General features: G+C 39.6%; 1 protein-coding gene across 2 annotated transcripts in view; it reads right to left on the reverse strand.

Annotated features, from left to right (window-relative positions):
* Xrn1 (5'-3' exoribonuclease 1) overlaps positions 1-19,015 on the reverse strand; it is a 139,804-nt gene that overhangs the window by 74,771 nt on the left and 46,018 nt on the right. For both annotated transcript variants that reach the window (XM_045136277.1, XM_045136276.1), the window contains exons 16-20: positions 9,592-9,761; positions 7,252-7,372; positions 7,061-7,159; positions 2,802-2,905; positions 1,166-1,297 (exon numbers count right to left, since the gene is read on the reverse strand). In XM_045136277.1, the coding sequence (XP_044992212.1) occupies positions 1,166-1,297; positions 2,802-2,905; positions 7,061-7,159; positions 7,252-7,372; positions 9,592-9,761 (626 nt within the window). The remainder of the gene's footprint in view (positions 1-1,165; positions 1,298-2,801; positions 2,906-7,060; positions 7,160-7,251; positions 7,373-9,591; positions 9,762-19,015) is intronic.

A 19,015-nucleotide genomic window follows, 5' to 3' on the forward strand; every position in this document is an offset into this window, starting at 1 on the left:
CTCTAAGTTTAATGAGTGTAGGGATGGCACAGTTTTATTCACTATGGTACCTACAGTGCCTATTACTATGTTTAGTAGCACTGATATTCACATTTCAGTTTTTTGTGTTTTTTTTTTTTTGGTTTTTCGAGGTAGGATCTCACTCTGGTCCAGGCTGACCTGGAATTAACTCTGTAGTCTCAGGGTGGCCTTGAACTCATGGCGATCCTCCTACCTCTGCCTCCCGAGTGCTGGGATTAAAGGCGTGAGCCACCACGCCCGGCATTTTTTTTTTCAGTATATTTTTTGTTTTAACCTTTTTAAATTTACTTTAGAGAGAGGGAAGAGTAACTACTTCTGTTAAAAACAAAATTCAGATACATGTATCACTTTGTGCATCTGACTTTATATAAGTACTGGAGAAATGAACCTGGGCCTGCAGGCTTTGCAAGTAAGAGCCTTTAACTGCTGAGCAATCTCCCTAGCCTCAACATTTCAATATTTTAATATACAAATGATTTAAATTCTTTATTTGAAGAACTTGGAATGAATTTACTTCCTCTTCACCAAACTAAGAGTCTTGACCAGCAAGCCATGGTTGATGGCTCACATTTAAAATTCCAGGATGACCTGGAACTAACTATGTAGCGTGGGCTGGTCTAAAACTCATGGTGATCCTCCTACCTGAGCCTTCCAAGTGCTAGAATCAAAGGTAGGAGCTATAAGGCCTGGCTTAAAAGATTCTAGTTTGTTGGGTATGGTGGCTCATGCTTTTAATCCCAGCATGCTTTTAATCCCAGCAGTTGGGAGGTAGAGGGAGGAGAATGGCTATGAGTTCAAGGCCATCCCAGGACTACAGAGTGAGATCTAGCTCAGCCTGAGCTAGTGAAGCAATACCATTTAAAAAAAAAAAAAAGATTGTAGTTCTATGACATTCAATTCATTTTATCCTTCCTTCCTTTCTTCTCTCTTTCTTTCTTTCTTTCTTTCTTTCTTTCTTTCTTTCTTTCTTTCTTTCTTTCTTTCTTTCTTTCTTTCTTTTTTTGACAAGATTCTTGCTGTCTAACCCAGGTTAGTTTAGCTTAGAACTCACCCAGGTTGGCCTTAAACTTAAATTCCTCTTACGTGAGCTACAATAACAGGTGTGTGCCACCAAGCGTGGTGAAATTCTTTTTATGGTACTCACTGTTCTGAAATTCCTTGTACTTCTTTAGTCCAGTTAGATTGATCTTTATCTCCAAGTTGGACTACCTTAGATGGAGGAGCATTTTTACCCAAATATACCCTCTGTGATCCCAGAGGTTCTTCCAAGTAAAACCTGAAAAATTAAAATAAAAATTACATAAGCCCAAATTTCTGCTTTAATATAGCATTTTTGCAATGTAACTCTCTACAGTGAAAAAATTTTCTATGCAGTTTAACAGCATAAAAAATAAACCTTCATACCTTTACCTTTTTGAAACTTGTAATATAAAATGTGGGATATGGACCTGCCAAAAAAATTTTCAGCTGGGCGTAGTGGTGCACACCTTTAATCCCAGCACTCGGGAGGCAGAGGTAGGAGGATCACTGTGAGTTTGAGGCCTCCCTGAGAGTACATAGTGAATTCCAGGTCAGCCTGGGCTAGAGTGAGACCCTACCTTGAAAAACCAAAAAAAAAAAATAAAAAAATTTCAGAGCTGAGTACAATGATACTTGTCTGTACTTCTAACTATGTAAGGAACTGAGGCAAGATGGTAACTTGAGTCCATGAGATTGAGACCAGCTTGGACAATAGAGCAAAACTTGCTTTTTAAGACATCTTTGTGATTGTGATCTATATGATAAAAAGACAAAACTCTGATGAAAGAAATCAAAGATATAAATAACTTAAAGGTTCACTATGTTCACAGGTTAGAAGATTCAACCTAGCAAAAATATAAATTCTCCCCAAATTTATCTATGATGTAATAAATTTTCTCATTAATTTATTTACTATTTATTATTTAGACAAAGGCTTACTATGTAGCCCAGGATGACCTTTAACTTGTTTAGATCCTCCTGTCTCAGCTTCCTAGGTGCTATGATTTTAGGCCTCAACATCCATGCCCAGTTAGGTTTACAATTTCTCTAAGAATCCTTTGAAGAAATTTTTTTTTTTAACTGAACAATTTGAGCCAGTCATGGTGGTGCACACCTTTAATCCCAGCACTTGGGAGGCATAGATAGGAGGATCACCATGAGTTTGAGGCCACCCTGAGACTACACAGTGAATTCTAGGTCAGCCTGAGTTAGAGTAAGACCTTACCTCGAAAAACCAAAAAAATAAAGAAAGAAAGAAATTAAATTAAGTTAAAAAATAAAGAAATAAGGCCAGGCGTGGTGGCGCACGCCTTTAATCCCAGCACTCGGGAGGCAGAGGTAGGAGGATTGCCGGGAGTTCGAGGCCACCCTGAGACTCCATAGTGAATTCCAGGTCAGCCTGGGCTAGAGTGAGACCCTATCTCGAAAAACAAAAAAAAAAAAAAAGAAATAAGCCAGGTGTGGTGGTGCATGCCTTTAGTCCTAGCACTTGGGAGGTAGAGGTAAGCGGATTACCATGAGTTCGAGCCACCCTGAGACTACATAGTTAATTCCAGGTCAGCCTGGGCCAGAGTGAGACCCTACCTTGAAAAATAAATAAATAAATAAATAAATAATTGAATAATTTATTGCAAAATTTTGTATGGAAGACAAAGAACTACAATAGCTAAGGTAATTTTGACAAGAAAAAGTAAAGTTGACCTTATCAACTTAAAGAGCAGAGCAAATTTAAGTTAGAGAAATTATGAATCATTTCTTACTTAGTTTCGCCATCTGATACTGCCACAACTCTAGCTTCTTCAAGGTGAGGCCAATTAACAAAGACCGACTTTCCAAGCACTGATGAAGCTACATTTTCTATATCCTTCAAGTAAAAGCAGACAAGTTCATTTGTGATTAGGTCCAAAAGAAATCTACACAGACAAAACTCTCCAATTTTCTTTTTCTTTTTTTAATTTGTAAAATGAAGGAGATGGGCTTAAATAATGTTACAAAATTACATCCACTGGTAAAATTCTATGAATTTACTAGTTAGACTCATAATTATCTTGTTTATTTTTCTATTGACTAAGAAAAGTGAAAAGAACAGTAGAAATGACTAGAAAAGGGCTTTACATTGTTTCTTACCAATAGATACTTAGAATTTAAGAAATTAATACCAAAGAGGACTGGGCAGATGCTGCCATGGGAGGAGCTTCTGCTGTGCAAGCATGAGGACCTGGGCCTGATCCTGTGATTCATGGAACAATCTGGACATGGCCATGAACACCTATGACCCCAGCGCTCCAGTGAGCACAGATAGGAGAGGAAGACTGCTGAGCCAACCAGTCTAACTGAAAGAATGGGAAGCTCTAGGTTCAGTGAGGGATTCTGTCTCCAAAGGAAATAATATATACATATAAGATCTTTCATTAACTGTGAAGTGCTATAGAATATTCCATGTAAAGTAATGTCATACGTAAAATTTCTACAATTATTTATTTAAACATTTTTATTTATTTGTGAGTAGAGAGAGATGAAATAGAGAAAGAGAAAAAGAAAGGGAGAGAGAGAGAAGACGGGCATGCCCGGTCATTTTGTTACTACAGTTGAATTCCTGATACAAGTGCCACTTTGTGCATCAGGCTTTACATTTGTTCTGAGACTCCAACCCAGGCCTGTAGGCTTTGCAAGCAAGCACCTTTAACAGCTGAGCTATCTCCTCAGCCCAAAGTGCTGCTTTTAAAAGGAAGCTATTAGCCAGGTGTAGTGGTGCACATCTTTTTTTTTCTTTTTTTTTGTGGTGCACATCTTTAATCCCAGCACTCAGGAGGCAGAGGTAGGAGGATTTGAGGTTACCCTGAGACTACATAGTGAATTCCAGGTCAGCCTGGGCTAAAGTGAGACTCTACCTTAGAAAACCAAAAAAGTAAAAATAAAATAAAATAAAAAATAAAAGGAAGCTATTATGCTATTTAATTTATATATTATGCTACAAAACAAATTCATGGTAGAAACTGAAGTTTAAATATAAATTTTTATTTATCTTTTTTATCATATTTATATTTTTTGTTGTGTGTACATTACAGTGTATGTGGTGGTGTGTTATGTGATATGCACATATGTGTGCAGATGTTTGTGCCTATGGGTGTGTGGTGGCCAGAGGAGAACATTGAGTGTTCTTAAGGCTCACCTGTGTGTTTTCTTGAAGTGATGTCTTTCACTGAACCCAGAGCTTCCATCTTGTGGTCAGGGTAACCCAGTAATTCTCTGGTCCCCCCTCCTTGACTTTGAACTAGGGATATAGATATGCATGGACAGGGACAGCTTTTACATGGGTACTGTGGAATAGAAATTGGGCAGTCTCAGGCTCTTTTAAGCCTTTATGCTTAACACAGAAAGCGTTCTTCCCAACTGAGCCATCTCCCCACTACTATTGTTAATCATTTTTTTTTTAAAATGAGATAGGGTCTCTGGCAGACCAGACTAGCTTTGAACATGCTATTTATATGTGAAGGCTAGAAGACAACCAGGGATTCTCCTGTCACTGCTCCCCATTACTGAGGTTTATAGGCATATACCATACCTGGTATTTTTTGTAAATACTAGGGATGGAATGTAGGCTCTCATGTTTGAAAGGCAAGCACTTTACTGACTGACCTATTTCTCTAGCCCCTATGTCTCTCTCACTTCCTTTGTCCATTGGTTCTCCCTTCTTTATATGGATTTGCTTAATGAGTTGTCTGTTCTCTGCCTAAAGCTATGCATCTAGCCTGCTTTTTTTTTTAAACTCACAGATCAAGGGCCTTTTACATTTACTTCCTATCTACCCAGACTTCCTACCTTGTAGTCTTTTTTTAAAAAAAAGATTTACTTTTATTTATTAGAGATGGCGGGGGGGGGCGGGGAGAATGGGCATGTCAGGACCTCTAGCCACTGCAAATGAACTCCAGGTGCATGCACAACCATGTGCATCTGGCTTACATGGGACTTGGAGAATCGAACCTGGGTCCTTAGGCTATGCAGGCATGTACCTTAATGGCTAAGCCATCTCTCCAGCCCCTACCTCATAGTGTTTAGGAATTAACTTCTGCCACTACCATTATATTAGAATGGAATTCTCAAAGACCAACACAATCCTTAAGGGACAAATTCAGCAATGGTTTTAGTTTTTATATTCCTTCAAAATTATGCAACATATGGCCCCTAATCCATGTCTGTGTGGTATGACTTAATGTGGGAATCATGTTTTCTTATTTGTGTATCCACTGTCAGTATGCCACTTTTACTGTTTCCTTTTGCAGGCTTTACAACCTATACAACCATAGGTATTTCATAATATTGAGAACATAAGCATTCCATGCACCTTTTCTTCATGAAAATGTGCCTCAAGGCTTTAGCCATCAGTTTTCTGTTGGTAACTTGTGTAACTAATATCTGTCTCCAACTTCTAGCTTGAGGAATTTAAGTAAGTATGAAGAATCTTTCTAAACTGAGATTTTTCTATCAGAACCATATACATCTCAGGTAATATATAACTAGTATCATTCTAAAGGGACAGAAAATTTACTATATACAATTTGTTGTACACATTGAATTACTTAGGGTATTAGGGCTTATATAATTTAGGGAACCCTGGATAATAATGGGTCTAAGAAGCCAGGCATGGTGACTCTCCCCTTTAATCCCAACATTTGGGAAGCTGAGGTGGGAAGAGTGCTGTGAGGTGGATGGCAGCCTGGTGGGCTACAGAGTGAGTTCCAGGTCAGTGTGCGCTCAAGTCAGAGCCTGTCTAACAGCAAAAGCTAAAATAGAATGGGTCTTGAGCAGCTCCAGTTAAACATCTTGGTAAGCAGTGTAAGAGTCCATCATTACCAATCATTCATCTTCCCATTAGCAAGTCTCCTATTATAACTTTTCTAGTCCAGTTAACTGCAATTACTTTCTAGTTTATTAACTTACATATCTCAGAGTCATATTTACTATTCTCTTATTTCTTTTCCTCTAAATCTATTGCTACTTATAATAGTCTCTATCTTTTATCAGCTAGTGTTACAAACAGAATTTGTAGAATTCTCCATTTTTTCTTTTACCAACCTTCCCTTTTCTCTTTTCTTCCTTTCTCTTCCCCCTCCCTTTCTTCCCTCCTCCCTTTTTTCATTTCTTTCTTTCTTTCAATTTAGTCTCTAATACTGCCATTACATTACTCCTCAGGAGCATATCCATTTCAAGGTATGTGGTGTAAGAGTCTCAACTACCGAGCCTATTAGTCAACACTCTCTACACCTCACTCGGTCTGCTGCTTCCAAACCGATCTTCCACTGTTTCCCACCACCACCTGTTTGAGTCCGTCAGGTGTGAGTAGTTTGCCTTTAGCCTGGCTTTCACAGGACTAGGCATTAAATCCTAGGCCTTGTGCTTCTTCGGCGAGTATTCTACCACTGAGCTGTGTCCTCAGCACTGCTTCAGTCAAGTTTATCTATGCTTTCTCCTCAAATATATCACCTTTATTCTAAAAAAGTAAGAAAGAATGAGACAATGCGATGCATTTATTTTATTTTATTTTTTTTCTGGCTCAGGCTGAGCTGGAATTCACTATGGAGTCTCAGGGTGGCCTCGAACTCACGGCGATCCTCCTACCTCTGCCTCCCAAGTGCTGGGATTAAAGGCATGCGCCACCACACCCAACTTTGCATTTATTTTTTTACTAGCTTCACAGCTAGAATATTTCAGTCAGAATGCCTTTCCCTCCTTGTCCTTAGGTGCCTCACAACCTGCCTCACGTCTGCACTAATGGGAAAGTCGTACCCACACTTTGGCTTGCATACTTCACTTTCCTATTCAAAATCATCTTCTTTGTCCTACAATTATACAGGCTCTTAAATGACTATCTAATTTATATGTTTCTTTACTTGATCCTTACACAAAACTGACCTTCTGAAATCAGAGCATGTTATTGTTCTTTGGCAAACACTTCAGCAGGTACACAATTTTATGCACGGTAAACACCTAATAAATGAATGACACATAAAGTACTTACAAGTTCATCTGATTCTGCCTTCACTAAGATTTCCAACATCATATTTTCTCCACGACTGCTTTGCTGGAATACTTGGACACCACTTTTCTTCAAAAAAAACTTTAAAAGAATTCAAAGAATTTAAATTTTTTTCACCATAATCATTTCACCTTTAATGAAGTAAAACAATTCTGAACTAAATAGCCACTGACTTTATGTTTGATGTGTTTCAGAGTAGGGAATCCACAGAAATATAATGCCTTCTGATCAACTGTGGTTATTTTGTTCTTGTTTATGTCCACACGCCAAGCATCTAATGATATTATTTTATACCTAGAAAATAAATTAAAATGTATATTTTAAAATTCAAACATTGTAAGCAATCACAGCTTTCAACTTCACATTGATGATTTCACAAGAGTCATCCTGGCTTGTAAAGGGGAAGGATGTACATGGTAGCACAAGCAGAGGCAGGAAGACCACAAGTTCAAGACCAGCATGAGTTACGCAATGAGTAGTATAGTAAGTCCTGGTCTCGAAAATAAATAAATAAACAAAAAAGAAAAGTCGATAGTCTCAGGGTGGCCTTGAACTCACATTGCTCCTCCTACCTCTGCCCTCTGCCTCCAGAGTGTTGGGATTAAAGGAGTGCGCCACCATGCCCAGCTCCTTTTGAACCAAAAGACCTGAATTCACATTCCTGCATGGCCACATGTTTGGGGAACATCATATAGGGTTGCAGTGAGATATAAGGAACATGCTTATAGCATAGTGTTTCTTTCAAACAGAGAAAGGTGGGTGTGATGGTGCATAGCTTTAATCTGTTGAGGAAGGAGGAATGCCGTGAGTTCTAGGTCACCCTGAGCTAGACTGAGAATCTGCCTCAAAAAATAATAAGAGCTGGAGAGATGGCTTAGCGGTTAAGTGCTTGCCTGTAAAGCCTAAGGACCCCGGTTCAAGGCTCGATTCCCCAGGACCCACGTTAGCCTGATGCACATGGGGGCGCATGCGTCTGGAGTTCGTTTGCAGTGGCTGGAGGCCCTGGTGCATGTGTCTGGAGTTTGTTTGCAGTGGCTAAAGGTGCTAGTGTGACCATTCATTCGCTTTCTTTCTTACAAATAAATAAATAAAATATTAAAACAAAAAGATACAGAAAATCTAGTGTCCCTGTTATCATTAGTTGAAATACAGCGAAGACTGTATAGTAAAGGTTTTTATCCTAAAATAAGCTATATAAAATTCATCTAAAAATTATCTTGTATATTCTAATTCTCAATATAAAACATTAATATTTATTATTTTTCATGTGCGTATGTATGGGAGAGTGGCAGATATCAGGTGTCTTCCTTAGTTGCTCTCCATCTTAGTTTTACAGGTGGGCCACCACATGCAGCTACTTATGTGGGTTCTGGGGATAGGGCCTCAGCTTTTCATGCTTTTGTAGAAAATATTTTTACCAAATAAACCATCTTCACATCACCTCCAAAATTAATAGTTCAGACTATTTCATTTTTAAATTTACATTTACAAAAGGAAATATTGCAACTGAAAGCTGTCCACTCAATTGCTGTCTGGGTAGATTAGTTGCATAGAAGATGAGGAAAGAAACATAGGGATGACATTTTAAGGTGGATAGAAAGAAATAAATGGAAATAAAGGGAAAGTAGAGGGGTTTTATTTTTCTTATTTCTATTGGGTAGTTGATGGGTAAAAAAAAAAGTTATAGCATATCAAATAATGCTGGCAATAGAAATACAGACAATGAAAACATAATTGTACAAAACTTGTAAACAAAAATTATCTAGAGATACAGGGCAGAAACACACTAGAAAGAAAAAATACGAAACTTTGACAGATAGTAGGAAAGGTAGACTTATTATCTGACCAAAGTGGAAAGTTGTATGAACAAGTATTAAGAAATGCTTTGGGGGCTGGAGAGATGGCTTAATGGTTAAGTTGTTTGTCTGCAAAGCCAAGGGACCTAGGGTGGATTCCCCAGGACCCACGTAAGCCAAATGCACAAGGTGGCGCATGAATCTGGAGTTCAACAGCAGCAGCTGGAGACTGTGGCATACCCTTTTTCTCTATCTGCTTCTTTCTCTCTCTTTCTTAAATTAATGCAAATTAAAAAACAACAGTAACAAAAAAAGAAATGCTTTGATACTTGGCAAGTTCGTAGCTGGAGGCCCTAGCTTGCCTGTTTTCTCTGCCTCTTTCTTAAATAAATAAAAAAAAAAATTTAAAAACAACACCAACAATAACAAAAGAAATGTATTAATGCTTGGCAAGTTGGATATAACTTATTCATTATCAATTTTGATTTGAGACAGGGGCTTTCTATGTTGGTATGCCAGACTTGAACTCCTGGCTGAAACAAGATCTTCCCACCTTAGTCTCATAAGTAGTTGGGACTATCGGCTACACTCAGCTAATTAGTTTTCAACTGACCCTGTCATAAATGATTTATTAATGCTCATAAATGATACTCAAGCCTAAGTGTGTGCACACGTGACCTTCTTTTGTTGTTGGGAAAAATTACCACATAATATTACCTTGTACAGCATCGTTCTATGTCAGGGAACTTCTCTGGCCATGGAGAAGAGTAGGTGAACTCTGTGTCTTTATCATACCAGCACATTAGACACTCACTATGTTGGTTTCTTTTCCTTTCCTCCTTTTTGAGGGAATGGTTACATGTCTCCATGGCTTCCAGCAATCGCTTCTGAATGTAAATATGATGAAAAGAGTTAAAAGTTTACTAATCCTATAATTTCAATACAAAGAATAAATATTTTCCCTTTGTATGCCACTTGTACTCTTACAAAAAAAAAAAAAAAACAACAAAATCTTAGCTACTGAAACTCTAGTTTCATTACATGGAAAAAGTGCTATTCTCTTCATTGTTTCCAGGGGTCATAGCATACCACCTCTCCAAATTCCTCTGAAGTTATCACTACAACAGTAGCTGCTAAGGTGCAGAGAAACAGCAGTAGAGGGGCTGAAGACATGACTCAGTGGTTAAGGCACTTGCTTGCCAAGTGGAAGATCACTATGACCTAGAGGCTGCAGCCTTAATCTATACAGTTTGGTCAGCCTGGGATACACTGAGACCCTGCCTCAAAACAAGAAACAAACAAAAGTAAATGTGCTTGGCATGAAGCTCAGAGGTAGGATGCTTTTTGTTGTCCCCACATCTCTGAAATGGATCTTCAGGATCATAACAAAAAGTTTTCCCATCAACAGATTAAAAGAAGAGGGAGGTGTCAGGGATTGCTGAAGTCAGGAGCTTAGAAAAGAAATAATTTTGGCTTTCTGGTGCAGACCAAGAGTTCCAAGCCAGCCTGAGCTATCTAGGAAGTATCAGGTAAGCCAGGGCTAAAAAGTATGAACCTGTCTCAAAAATAAATATTTTAGAGCTGGAGAGATTGCTTAGTGGTTAATGCACCTGTCTGCAAAGCCTAATGTCCAAGGTTCGATTACCCAGTACCCACATATAAAGCCAGATGCACAAAGTGGTGAATGAATCTGGAGTTCATTTGCAGTGGCTAAGAGGCTCTAAGCACACTCATTCCCCACCCTCCTCTGCTTGCAACTAAGTAAAATTTTTTTTTTAAGTAGCAGATACTCAAATTTTAAATGTGATTTTACTGTAACTATTATAATTCATATGGTATTAATCTCTTACTATAAAAATTATACATTGCTACAGCAATGCCTATCTTTAAATTAAACATGTAAGGTAATTTCAATTAATCAGAATTTCAAGTATTTTATGTATGTATACATAGTTTTGTTTCTGAAGCAGGGTCTCATTCTAGTATAGGCTAACCTGGAACTCACTATAGACGAGACGGTCTCAAACTCACATTAGTCTCCTACCTCAGTCTCTGGAGTGCTGGGATTGAGAAAGCATGACCTGGGTTTTATATATTTTTAAAAGTTTTTATATTTCAAAACAACACTAGTGGTCATATGAAAGAATGGATATGTGAAGAATAAAAAGAAACTTGGGGGGCTAGGAAAATAGCTTTGCAGTTAATGCATTTGCCTGAGAAGCCTAAGGACCCAGGTTCAACTCTCCAGGACCCACATAAGCCAGATGCACAAGGGGGCACATGAACCTGGAACTCGTTTGCAGTGGCTAGCGGCCCTGGCACAGCCATTTGCCCTTTCTCTTTATCTGCCTCTTCCTCCTTCTCTCTCTCAATAAATAAATAAATAAATAAATTAAAATTTAAAAAGGAGTGTCATGAATCAAAAAAATACAAAACTTGAGAATAGGCTTACCATATTTGAACACTTTTTATAAAGAACTCTAATCAAAGTAGTTATGTTACAAGAGATCCTTAGACCAAAACAGAAATACAGGAAAAACCAGGTCCACATTATAAGGCACATATATAATAATGATGATATCATTATTTAGTATTTGAAAAGACATGGTACATAAGAAAGTCTAGGAGAATGGTATGATTTAGAACCATAAACTCTTACTAAAGCTTTCAAGGAAAAGATGATTTTTTGAGACAAGGTCTTACTTATGTAGGTCTGGCTAGTTTGGAACCCAATATGTAGAAGATTAAGTAGATCTTAATCTCAAGCAATCTTCTAGCCTCTGCTTCCTGAGTACTGGGATTACAATTATGGACCACCACACTCTGAACAGAAAGAGTATTTTCATTTATTTATTTACTTATTTGAGAGAGAGACACACAGAGAGAGATAGAGAGAGAGAAAATGAGCATGCCAGGGCATCCAGCTACTGCAAACTAACTCCAAATGCATGTACCATCTTGTACTATTGAAGGAATACCATATATTTAATGTTCCTAGCTTATATCAGTTTAGATGGAGTATAATCAATGTATCTACAAGAAATGTAAATGTACCTAGGACTTGCAGTCAAGTGATAGATGTTGCACTTCCCTCCTCTGAAACTGCAGTGGGGAAGATTCCTCTGCTAGTAGCTAACAAGAATTCAGTGACTATGAGCCTGACCTCTTTGGACAATATATCTTATGTCAGGAGATAGCTGCCTGTATGTAATCTTATTTGACAGAACCCTACACTTATGGGTGTAAATCTCTCCCCTCTCTACACATGGAAGAATTCAGACAAAGGACTCTAAAAGGTATATCAGTCCAGCACAATCTGAGTTTATGGCTTCTGTCAGGTTTTTGGCATTGGCCAGCAGAGGTCCACACATGAATAAAGGCTCTCTCCCTCTCTCTGAAGTGGGTTTTGCTTGATTATTCTCATTGACTTATTAATTCCTATAAGAGTACATGTGGCTTACATGGGTACTGGGGAGTCAAAGCTGTATTCTTAGGCTATAAAGGCAAGCACTTTAACTGCTAAGCCATCTTTCTAGCCTGAGAGAGTATTTATGTATGTATGTATGTATGAGTATTTTTTTTCAAGATAGTGTCTTGCTCTAGCCCAGGCTGACCTGGAATTCCCTATGTAGTCTCAGGGTGGCCTTGAACTCACGGCAATCCTCCTACCTCTGCCTCCAAGTGCTGGGATTAAAGGTGTATACCTCCATGCCCAGCTTTAACCTGAGACAAAATATTTTAAAGAAAAAGCATATGCCTACAAAGCCAATGGGCCCAGGTTTGATTCCTCAGGACCCACGTAAGCCAGATGCATAAGGGGCACATGCATCTGGAGTTCGTTTGCAGTGGCTAGAGGCCCTGGTGTGCCCATTCTCTCTCTCTCTCTCTTTCTAATTGCAAATAAATTAGTAAAATTTAAAAAAAAAGTATATGACTGAAGATTTGACATAGAAGCCAGAATAGAATTGTAATAGGGGGAAAGACTGCTGAGGAAACTTACAACTTGTCAAAGTGCTGAGAATGACTCCTGAGTGGTTGGTGCTAAGTGAGACATCTATATTAACCCCTCGCTAAGGCTCAGGAAACACTGCAGAAGAGAGGGAAGAAAGAATGTAAGAGCCAAAGAATGGGAGGAGAGCTTTGAAACAATGTCTTCCAGACACAAAGTGGTCTTTACAATCATGACCTAAGAGCAACTGTTATTCTTTGCACAAGACCTGCATATTGGATACATTGGTATTCTGTCACAGATGATTTGGGAAGGGGGAAAAAGCATCAGAGAGGAGTTCAGTGGAAGGGAAATGGGGAAGGGTGCCAAGAGAAGATAATGGGAGAGGATTAGAGTAAAATACATTAAATACATGTTTGAAAAGATATAATGAAATTTAGAAAATTACTAGGACACATCTTAAAAACTTACAATTCCAATAAATTGGAAAATCTAAAAAAAAATGGATGTTTCTAAATAAATAAGACCTATAAAAATTTAAAGATGAGGGCTAGAGAGATAGCTTAGTGGTTAAGGCACTTGCCTGCAAAGCCTAGGGACCCAGATTTGATTCCCCAGTACCCAGGTAAGCCATATGAATAAGGTGACACAAATATCTGGAGTTTGTTTGCAGTGGCTAGAGGCCCTGGCATGCCCATTCTCACTCTCTCTATCTCTCATGCAATTTCTCAAATAGGTAAATAAAATATTTCTTTACAATATTAAAAGATGAGAGAAACAATTTAAGCAGATATAACAAGCATTAAGATTGAACAACAACAACAAAATCTCCTGAGAGCTGGGCGTGGTGGCACATGCCTTTAATCCCAGCACTTGCAAGGCGGGAGGTAGGAGTATCACTGTGAGTTTGAGGCCACCCTGAGACTACAAAGTGAATTCCGGGTCAACCTGAACTAAAGTGAGACCCTATCTCAACCCCCCCCAAAAAAACCCCCCCCCATATATATATAATCTCCTGAATAAAAAAAATGTTAAGGCAAAAGAAATCACTGCTAAATTTGAGGCCAGTAAGGTAAAAAGGAGACATAAAGGGTAGAGAAAGGAAGGGAAGAGGATACTTAATAGGTTGATATTGTATATATGTAATTACAATGATTGTAATGGGGAGGTAATATGATGAAGAATGGAATTTCAAATGGGAAAGTGTGGTGGGAGGGAGGGAGGGAATTACCATGAGATATATTTTATAATCATGGAAAATGTTAATAAAAATTAAAAAAATAAAAATAAATAAAAAAAGAAATCACTGCTAAATTCAATCAGACTTGTAAAGAATTAGTATCTGCTGGGTGTGATGGCATATGTCTTTGGTCTCAGAGCTCATAAGAATGAGGTAGGAGGATTCCCATGAGCTCCCATCCAGCCTGGGCTAGGGAACCTGCCTCAACAAAAATGAATTAACATCCATGTAGCTCAAGTTATTCCAGAGAAGTAAGAAACCGGGTGTGAGAGTGCAAACCTAGGCTAGGCTGAGGTTGGAGGATGACCATGAGTTTGTAGCCTGTGCTACAGAATGAGTTCTAGGTCAACATGAGCTAGAGTAAGACCTTGACTAAAGAAATAAATAAATAAAAGCAAAATGTAGACCAAAGCAAAGACAAAAGGAAGGAACACTACCAAACTTTTTCATAGAGCCAATATCATCCTAGTAAAGTCACAACAAAAGAAGACAAGGACTTCCCAAGTGCCATGATGAGCGTAATGTAAAATCTTCAATAAAGGCCTGGCATGGTGGTGAACACTTTTAAACCAGGACTCAGGAGGCTGATGTAATTGGATTACTATGAATTTAAGGGCAGCCTGAGCTACACAGTGAATTTCATGTCATCCTGTTAAAGACCCTATCTTTAAAAAAAAAAAAAAAAAAAAGCCGGTGTGGTGGTGCACGCCTTTAATCCATGCACTTATTTAATCCCAGTACAGTACTTATTCAGTGTTGGAAGTTTTACCTAGAACAATAGAAAAGTAAGAAACTAAAGAATCCTTACTTGCAGATGATATGATTCTATGTACAAGAGACCCTAAAGATGCTATCAGAAAACTCTTAGAATTGATAAACCCTCTTAGTAAAGTAGCAGGATACAAAATTAACATATAAATCCTGTAGCCTCCTTATATATATCAATGCCAAACAGGCTGAAGAAGAAATCAGGAAACCTATCTCATTTACAATTACCTCAAAAACAGTATCTTGAAACAAATTTAGCCTGGGAAGTAAAGATCTCTCCAACAAAAACTTTAAAATGCTCAAGAGAGAAATTGAAGACACTACAAGAGCAAAAGATAGGAATGCATGGACTTAAGAATCAATGTTGTCAAAATGGATATATTACCAAAAATCTACAGATTCACTGCACTTCCCATGAACATTCTTTTTTGTTTATTTAGTTATTCGTTTATTTATTTATTTTTGAGGTAGGGCGTCACTCTAGCTCAGGCTGACCTGGAATTCACTATGTAGTCTCAGGGTGGCCTTGAACTCACAGCAATCCTCCTACCTCGGCCTTCCGAGTGCTGTGAATAAAGATGTTTGCCACCATGCCTGGCTTCCCATCAACATTCTAATGCCATTCTTCACAAGAAAGTACAATCTTTGAGAAATATTTTTATTTTAAGACAGAGGGAGACAGAGAGATAGAGGCCGATATACAGTGAGTATAGACATGCCAGGCAGGAACTCCTGTTAATAACAAAAATGCATTCCAAGCTGGGCGTGGTGGCGCACGCCTTTAATCCCAGCGCTGGGGAGGCAGAGGTAGGAGGACTGCCACTGCCATGAGTTCAAGGTCACTCTGAGATGACAGAGTTAATTCCAGGTCAGCCTGGATCAGAGTGAGACCCTACCTCCAAAAACCAAAAAAAAAAAAAAAAAAAAAAAGCATTCCCCAGACGGGAGTGGTGGTCCATGCCTTTAATCCCAGCACTTGGGAGGCAGAGGTAGGAGGATCACTGTGAGTTCAAGGCCACTCTGAGACTGCATAGTGAATTCCAGGTCAGCCTGGGCTAGAGTGAGACTCTACCTCGGAAATGCATTCCAGACACATAAGCCACTTTGTGTATCTGACTTTACATGGGTACTGGGGAATCAAACCTGGGTTGTTAAGACTTTGTCAACAAGTGTCCTTAATTTCTAAGCCATCTCTCTATCCCAGACATTATTTATTTTTAATTAAAAAAATTACTTAAGCTGGACATGGTGGCGCACACCTTTAATCTCAGCATTTGGGAGGCAGAGTAAGGAGGATCACCATGAGTTCTAGGCTACCCTATACTACATAGTGAATTCCAGGTCAGCCTGAGCTAGAGTGAGACCCTACCTCAAAAAAAATTTTTTAACTTATTTATTTGCAAGCAGAGAGAGACAGACCGAATCGACGCACCAAAGCCTCCACCACTGTGTACTGGGGAATGGAACTCTGGTTGTTAGGCTCTGCGGGCCTTAAACAGTAAGCCATCTCTCCAGCCCAGACAGTACTGTTTTAAAATTCATTTGTAACATACAAGACCTTGGATAGCCAAAGCAATCAAGAGCAAAAAGGATAATGCTGGAGTTATCACTATTATTGACTTCAAGTTATATGAAAAAGCCATAGCAATGAAAACAGCATCATACTAGTATAAAATTAGACATGCAGGGCTGGAGAGAGAGCTCAGTGGATAAAGACTGAATACCTGAGTTTAATCCCCAGCCCTGTGCCCTATGCAAGAAGCCAGGAATGTGCTGGTTTTCTGTAATCAAGCATTCTGAGAGCAAGGCTGAATTGTGAAAACAGAATTTCTTGGAAGCTTGTTGAAAGCTCAGCAAAGAACAATAACAGAGAGATATCCAGAGATAAACCTTGTCTCACATGACATGGAAAGGGGAGGACAGAGCCTCAAGTTGCCCTCTGGCCTCCACACATGCTCAGTGGCATTTATGAATGCATACACATACCCACCCACCAAACACAAATCAATGGAACAGAATAGAAGACCCAGATATGTTCCCATAGCTACAGTCATCTGAATTTTTATAAAGATGACAAAAAATACACAATGGAGAAAAGATGACCTCTTTAATAAATGGTGCTGGGAAAATTGGATGTCCACATTTAGACAGAGATAGACTCTTATTCCTTAACCTGCCCAAAAATCAACTTCAAATGTATCAAAGATCTAAACATATGAGCTTAAACTCTGGAACTGTTAGAGGAAAAGTAGAGAAGGCACTTCAAGATACAGGTATAGGCAGGGACTTTCTGAATAGGAACCCAGTCACTCAGGAAGTAAGTCCAATAACTAACAATGAGGAACTTTTATCATGAAATTCAAAAGTTTCTGTATAGTAAAAGGGTCTACAGCTATACCATCCTGAACATGCCCAATCATCTGTACAGCCAAGGAAATGTGAATTGGGTAACAGCCTACAGAATGGGAGAAAATCCTGGCTGGCTATATGTCTATACATTTCATAATGGATTAATAGCTATAATATACAAAGAACTCAAAAATCAAACAAGAAAACAACCCATTTGATAAATGGGATAACGAAATGGACAGCCCCCAAAAGATGACTTATTTATGGACAATACATATAAAAAATGTTTAACCTTGGCTAGAGTGATGGCTTAGTAGTTAAGCACTTGTCTGTGAAGACTAAGAACCCTGGTTTGAGGCTCCCCAGGACCCATGTTAGCCAGATGCACAAGGGGTCGTGTGCATTTGGAGTTCATCTGCAGTGGCTGGAGGCTCTGGTGCACCCTTTCTCTCTCTCAAATAAATAAATAAAAATAACAAAAGAAATTTACAAAAATGTTTAACCTCACTGGTCATCAGAGAAATGCAAATAAAAGCCACATTGAGATTCCATCTTACTTCATTTAGAATGTCAGTAACTACGAAACAAACACCAAATGCTGGCATGGATATGGGTAGGAGAGAGCTCTTAAGCACTGCTGGTGAGAATGTAAACTAGTTGAATCTATGAGGCAAAAATTAAAAAAAAAAAAAAGAAAGAAAAAGAAAAACCTCATCAAAATATCTGATTTAAAATTCATACCCCAGGCAGGCATGGTGGTACATGCCATTAATCTGAGCACTAGGGAGGCAGAGGTAGAAGGATCACCATGAATTCTACGCCACCCTGAGAGTACATAGTGAATTCCAGATCAGCCTGAGACCTACTTCAAAAAGAAAAACAGAGACTTCCGGTTAAGATGGCGGCGTAGGTACCACGCCAAAGCAGCCTAGGGGGGAAAAAGACCAAAAAAACTCAGCAAAATACACACTTTTACTAAAAAATGAGGTGTATAGGAAATTGAAGTGGCAGCGGAGAAGTAGAAGAGTTCCAGAGCATCCGGAGCCTGCACAGGCGGGAAAAGAGGCTCTGGCAGCTCGGCCAACCGCCGCGTGGCCGCAGCGCACCAGAAAGCCGCCAGACTCGGATCGAGCCGCAGGAAAAGCCAGGTGCAGGATTTTCCCCTCACACCGCACTCTCCGCAACTCGGGAAACGTGAGGGGAGAGCGGCAGCGAGCAACGGAGGAGCAGACCGTGAGGTAGAAGAACGCGTGGAGCAGCGAGAGAACCAGAGCAGGTGCGGCTCCCTCCCCTCCCCCACCGCCTGAGCCCAGCTCCGGCAAACAGAGCAGCGGCCCGGGACCTGGCCACGCCAACTTGGGCTGACAGCAGGACCCAAGCAGGAGCAGAGTTCGGCAGCAACATCAGCGGCTCCAGCACCGGTAACAGCGGCCCCAGCAGCAGCAGACCCAGGAGTAGCAGCGGCGGCAGACTCGGCAGCAGCAGCTTCAGGGGGAGCAGCGGCAATGGACACAGCAGCAGCAGCTTCAGCAGCAGTGGTGGCTCCAGCAGTGGCAGCTACAGCAGCAGCAGAGGCAGCAGCAGCTGCTCAGTTTCCCCCACAGGAAAAGCAAGTGCCCAGCTCCAGAAATCAGAACAGCAGCCCGACGAGCCAGGCAGCAACTTGACTGAGACCAAAATCATCCAAGGTAACTGGGATTGCACCAGGGAAGGGTCTCATTTGGTCGCAAGCTGACTTGGATCCCTCAACAGACCAGAAATCTTAACCTCTTTGTTGATAGAGGATCTGGTCGTTATAATAACTACTCTTGCATACATATTCAGGGCTGTTTTTG

Source organism: Jaculus jaculus, chromosome 17 (genome assembly GCF_020740685.1).
Source record: "Jaculus jaculus isolate mJacJac1 chromosome 17, mJacJac1.mat.Y.cur, whole genome shotgun sequence".
Taxonomy (NCBI): domain Eukaryota; kingdom Metazoa; phylum Chordata; class Mammalia; order Rodentia; family Dipodidae; genus Jaculus; species Jaculus jaculus.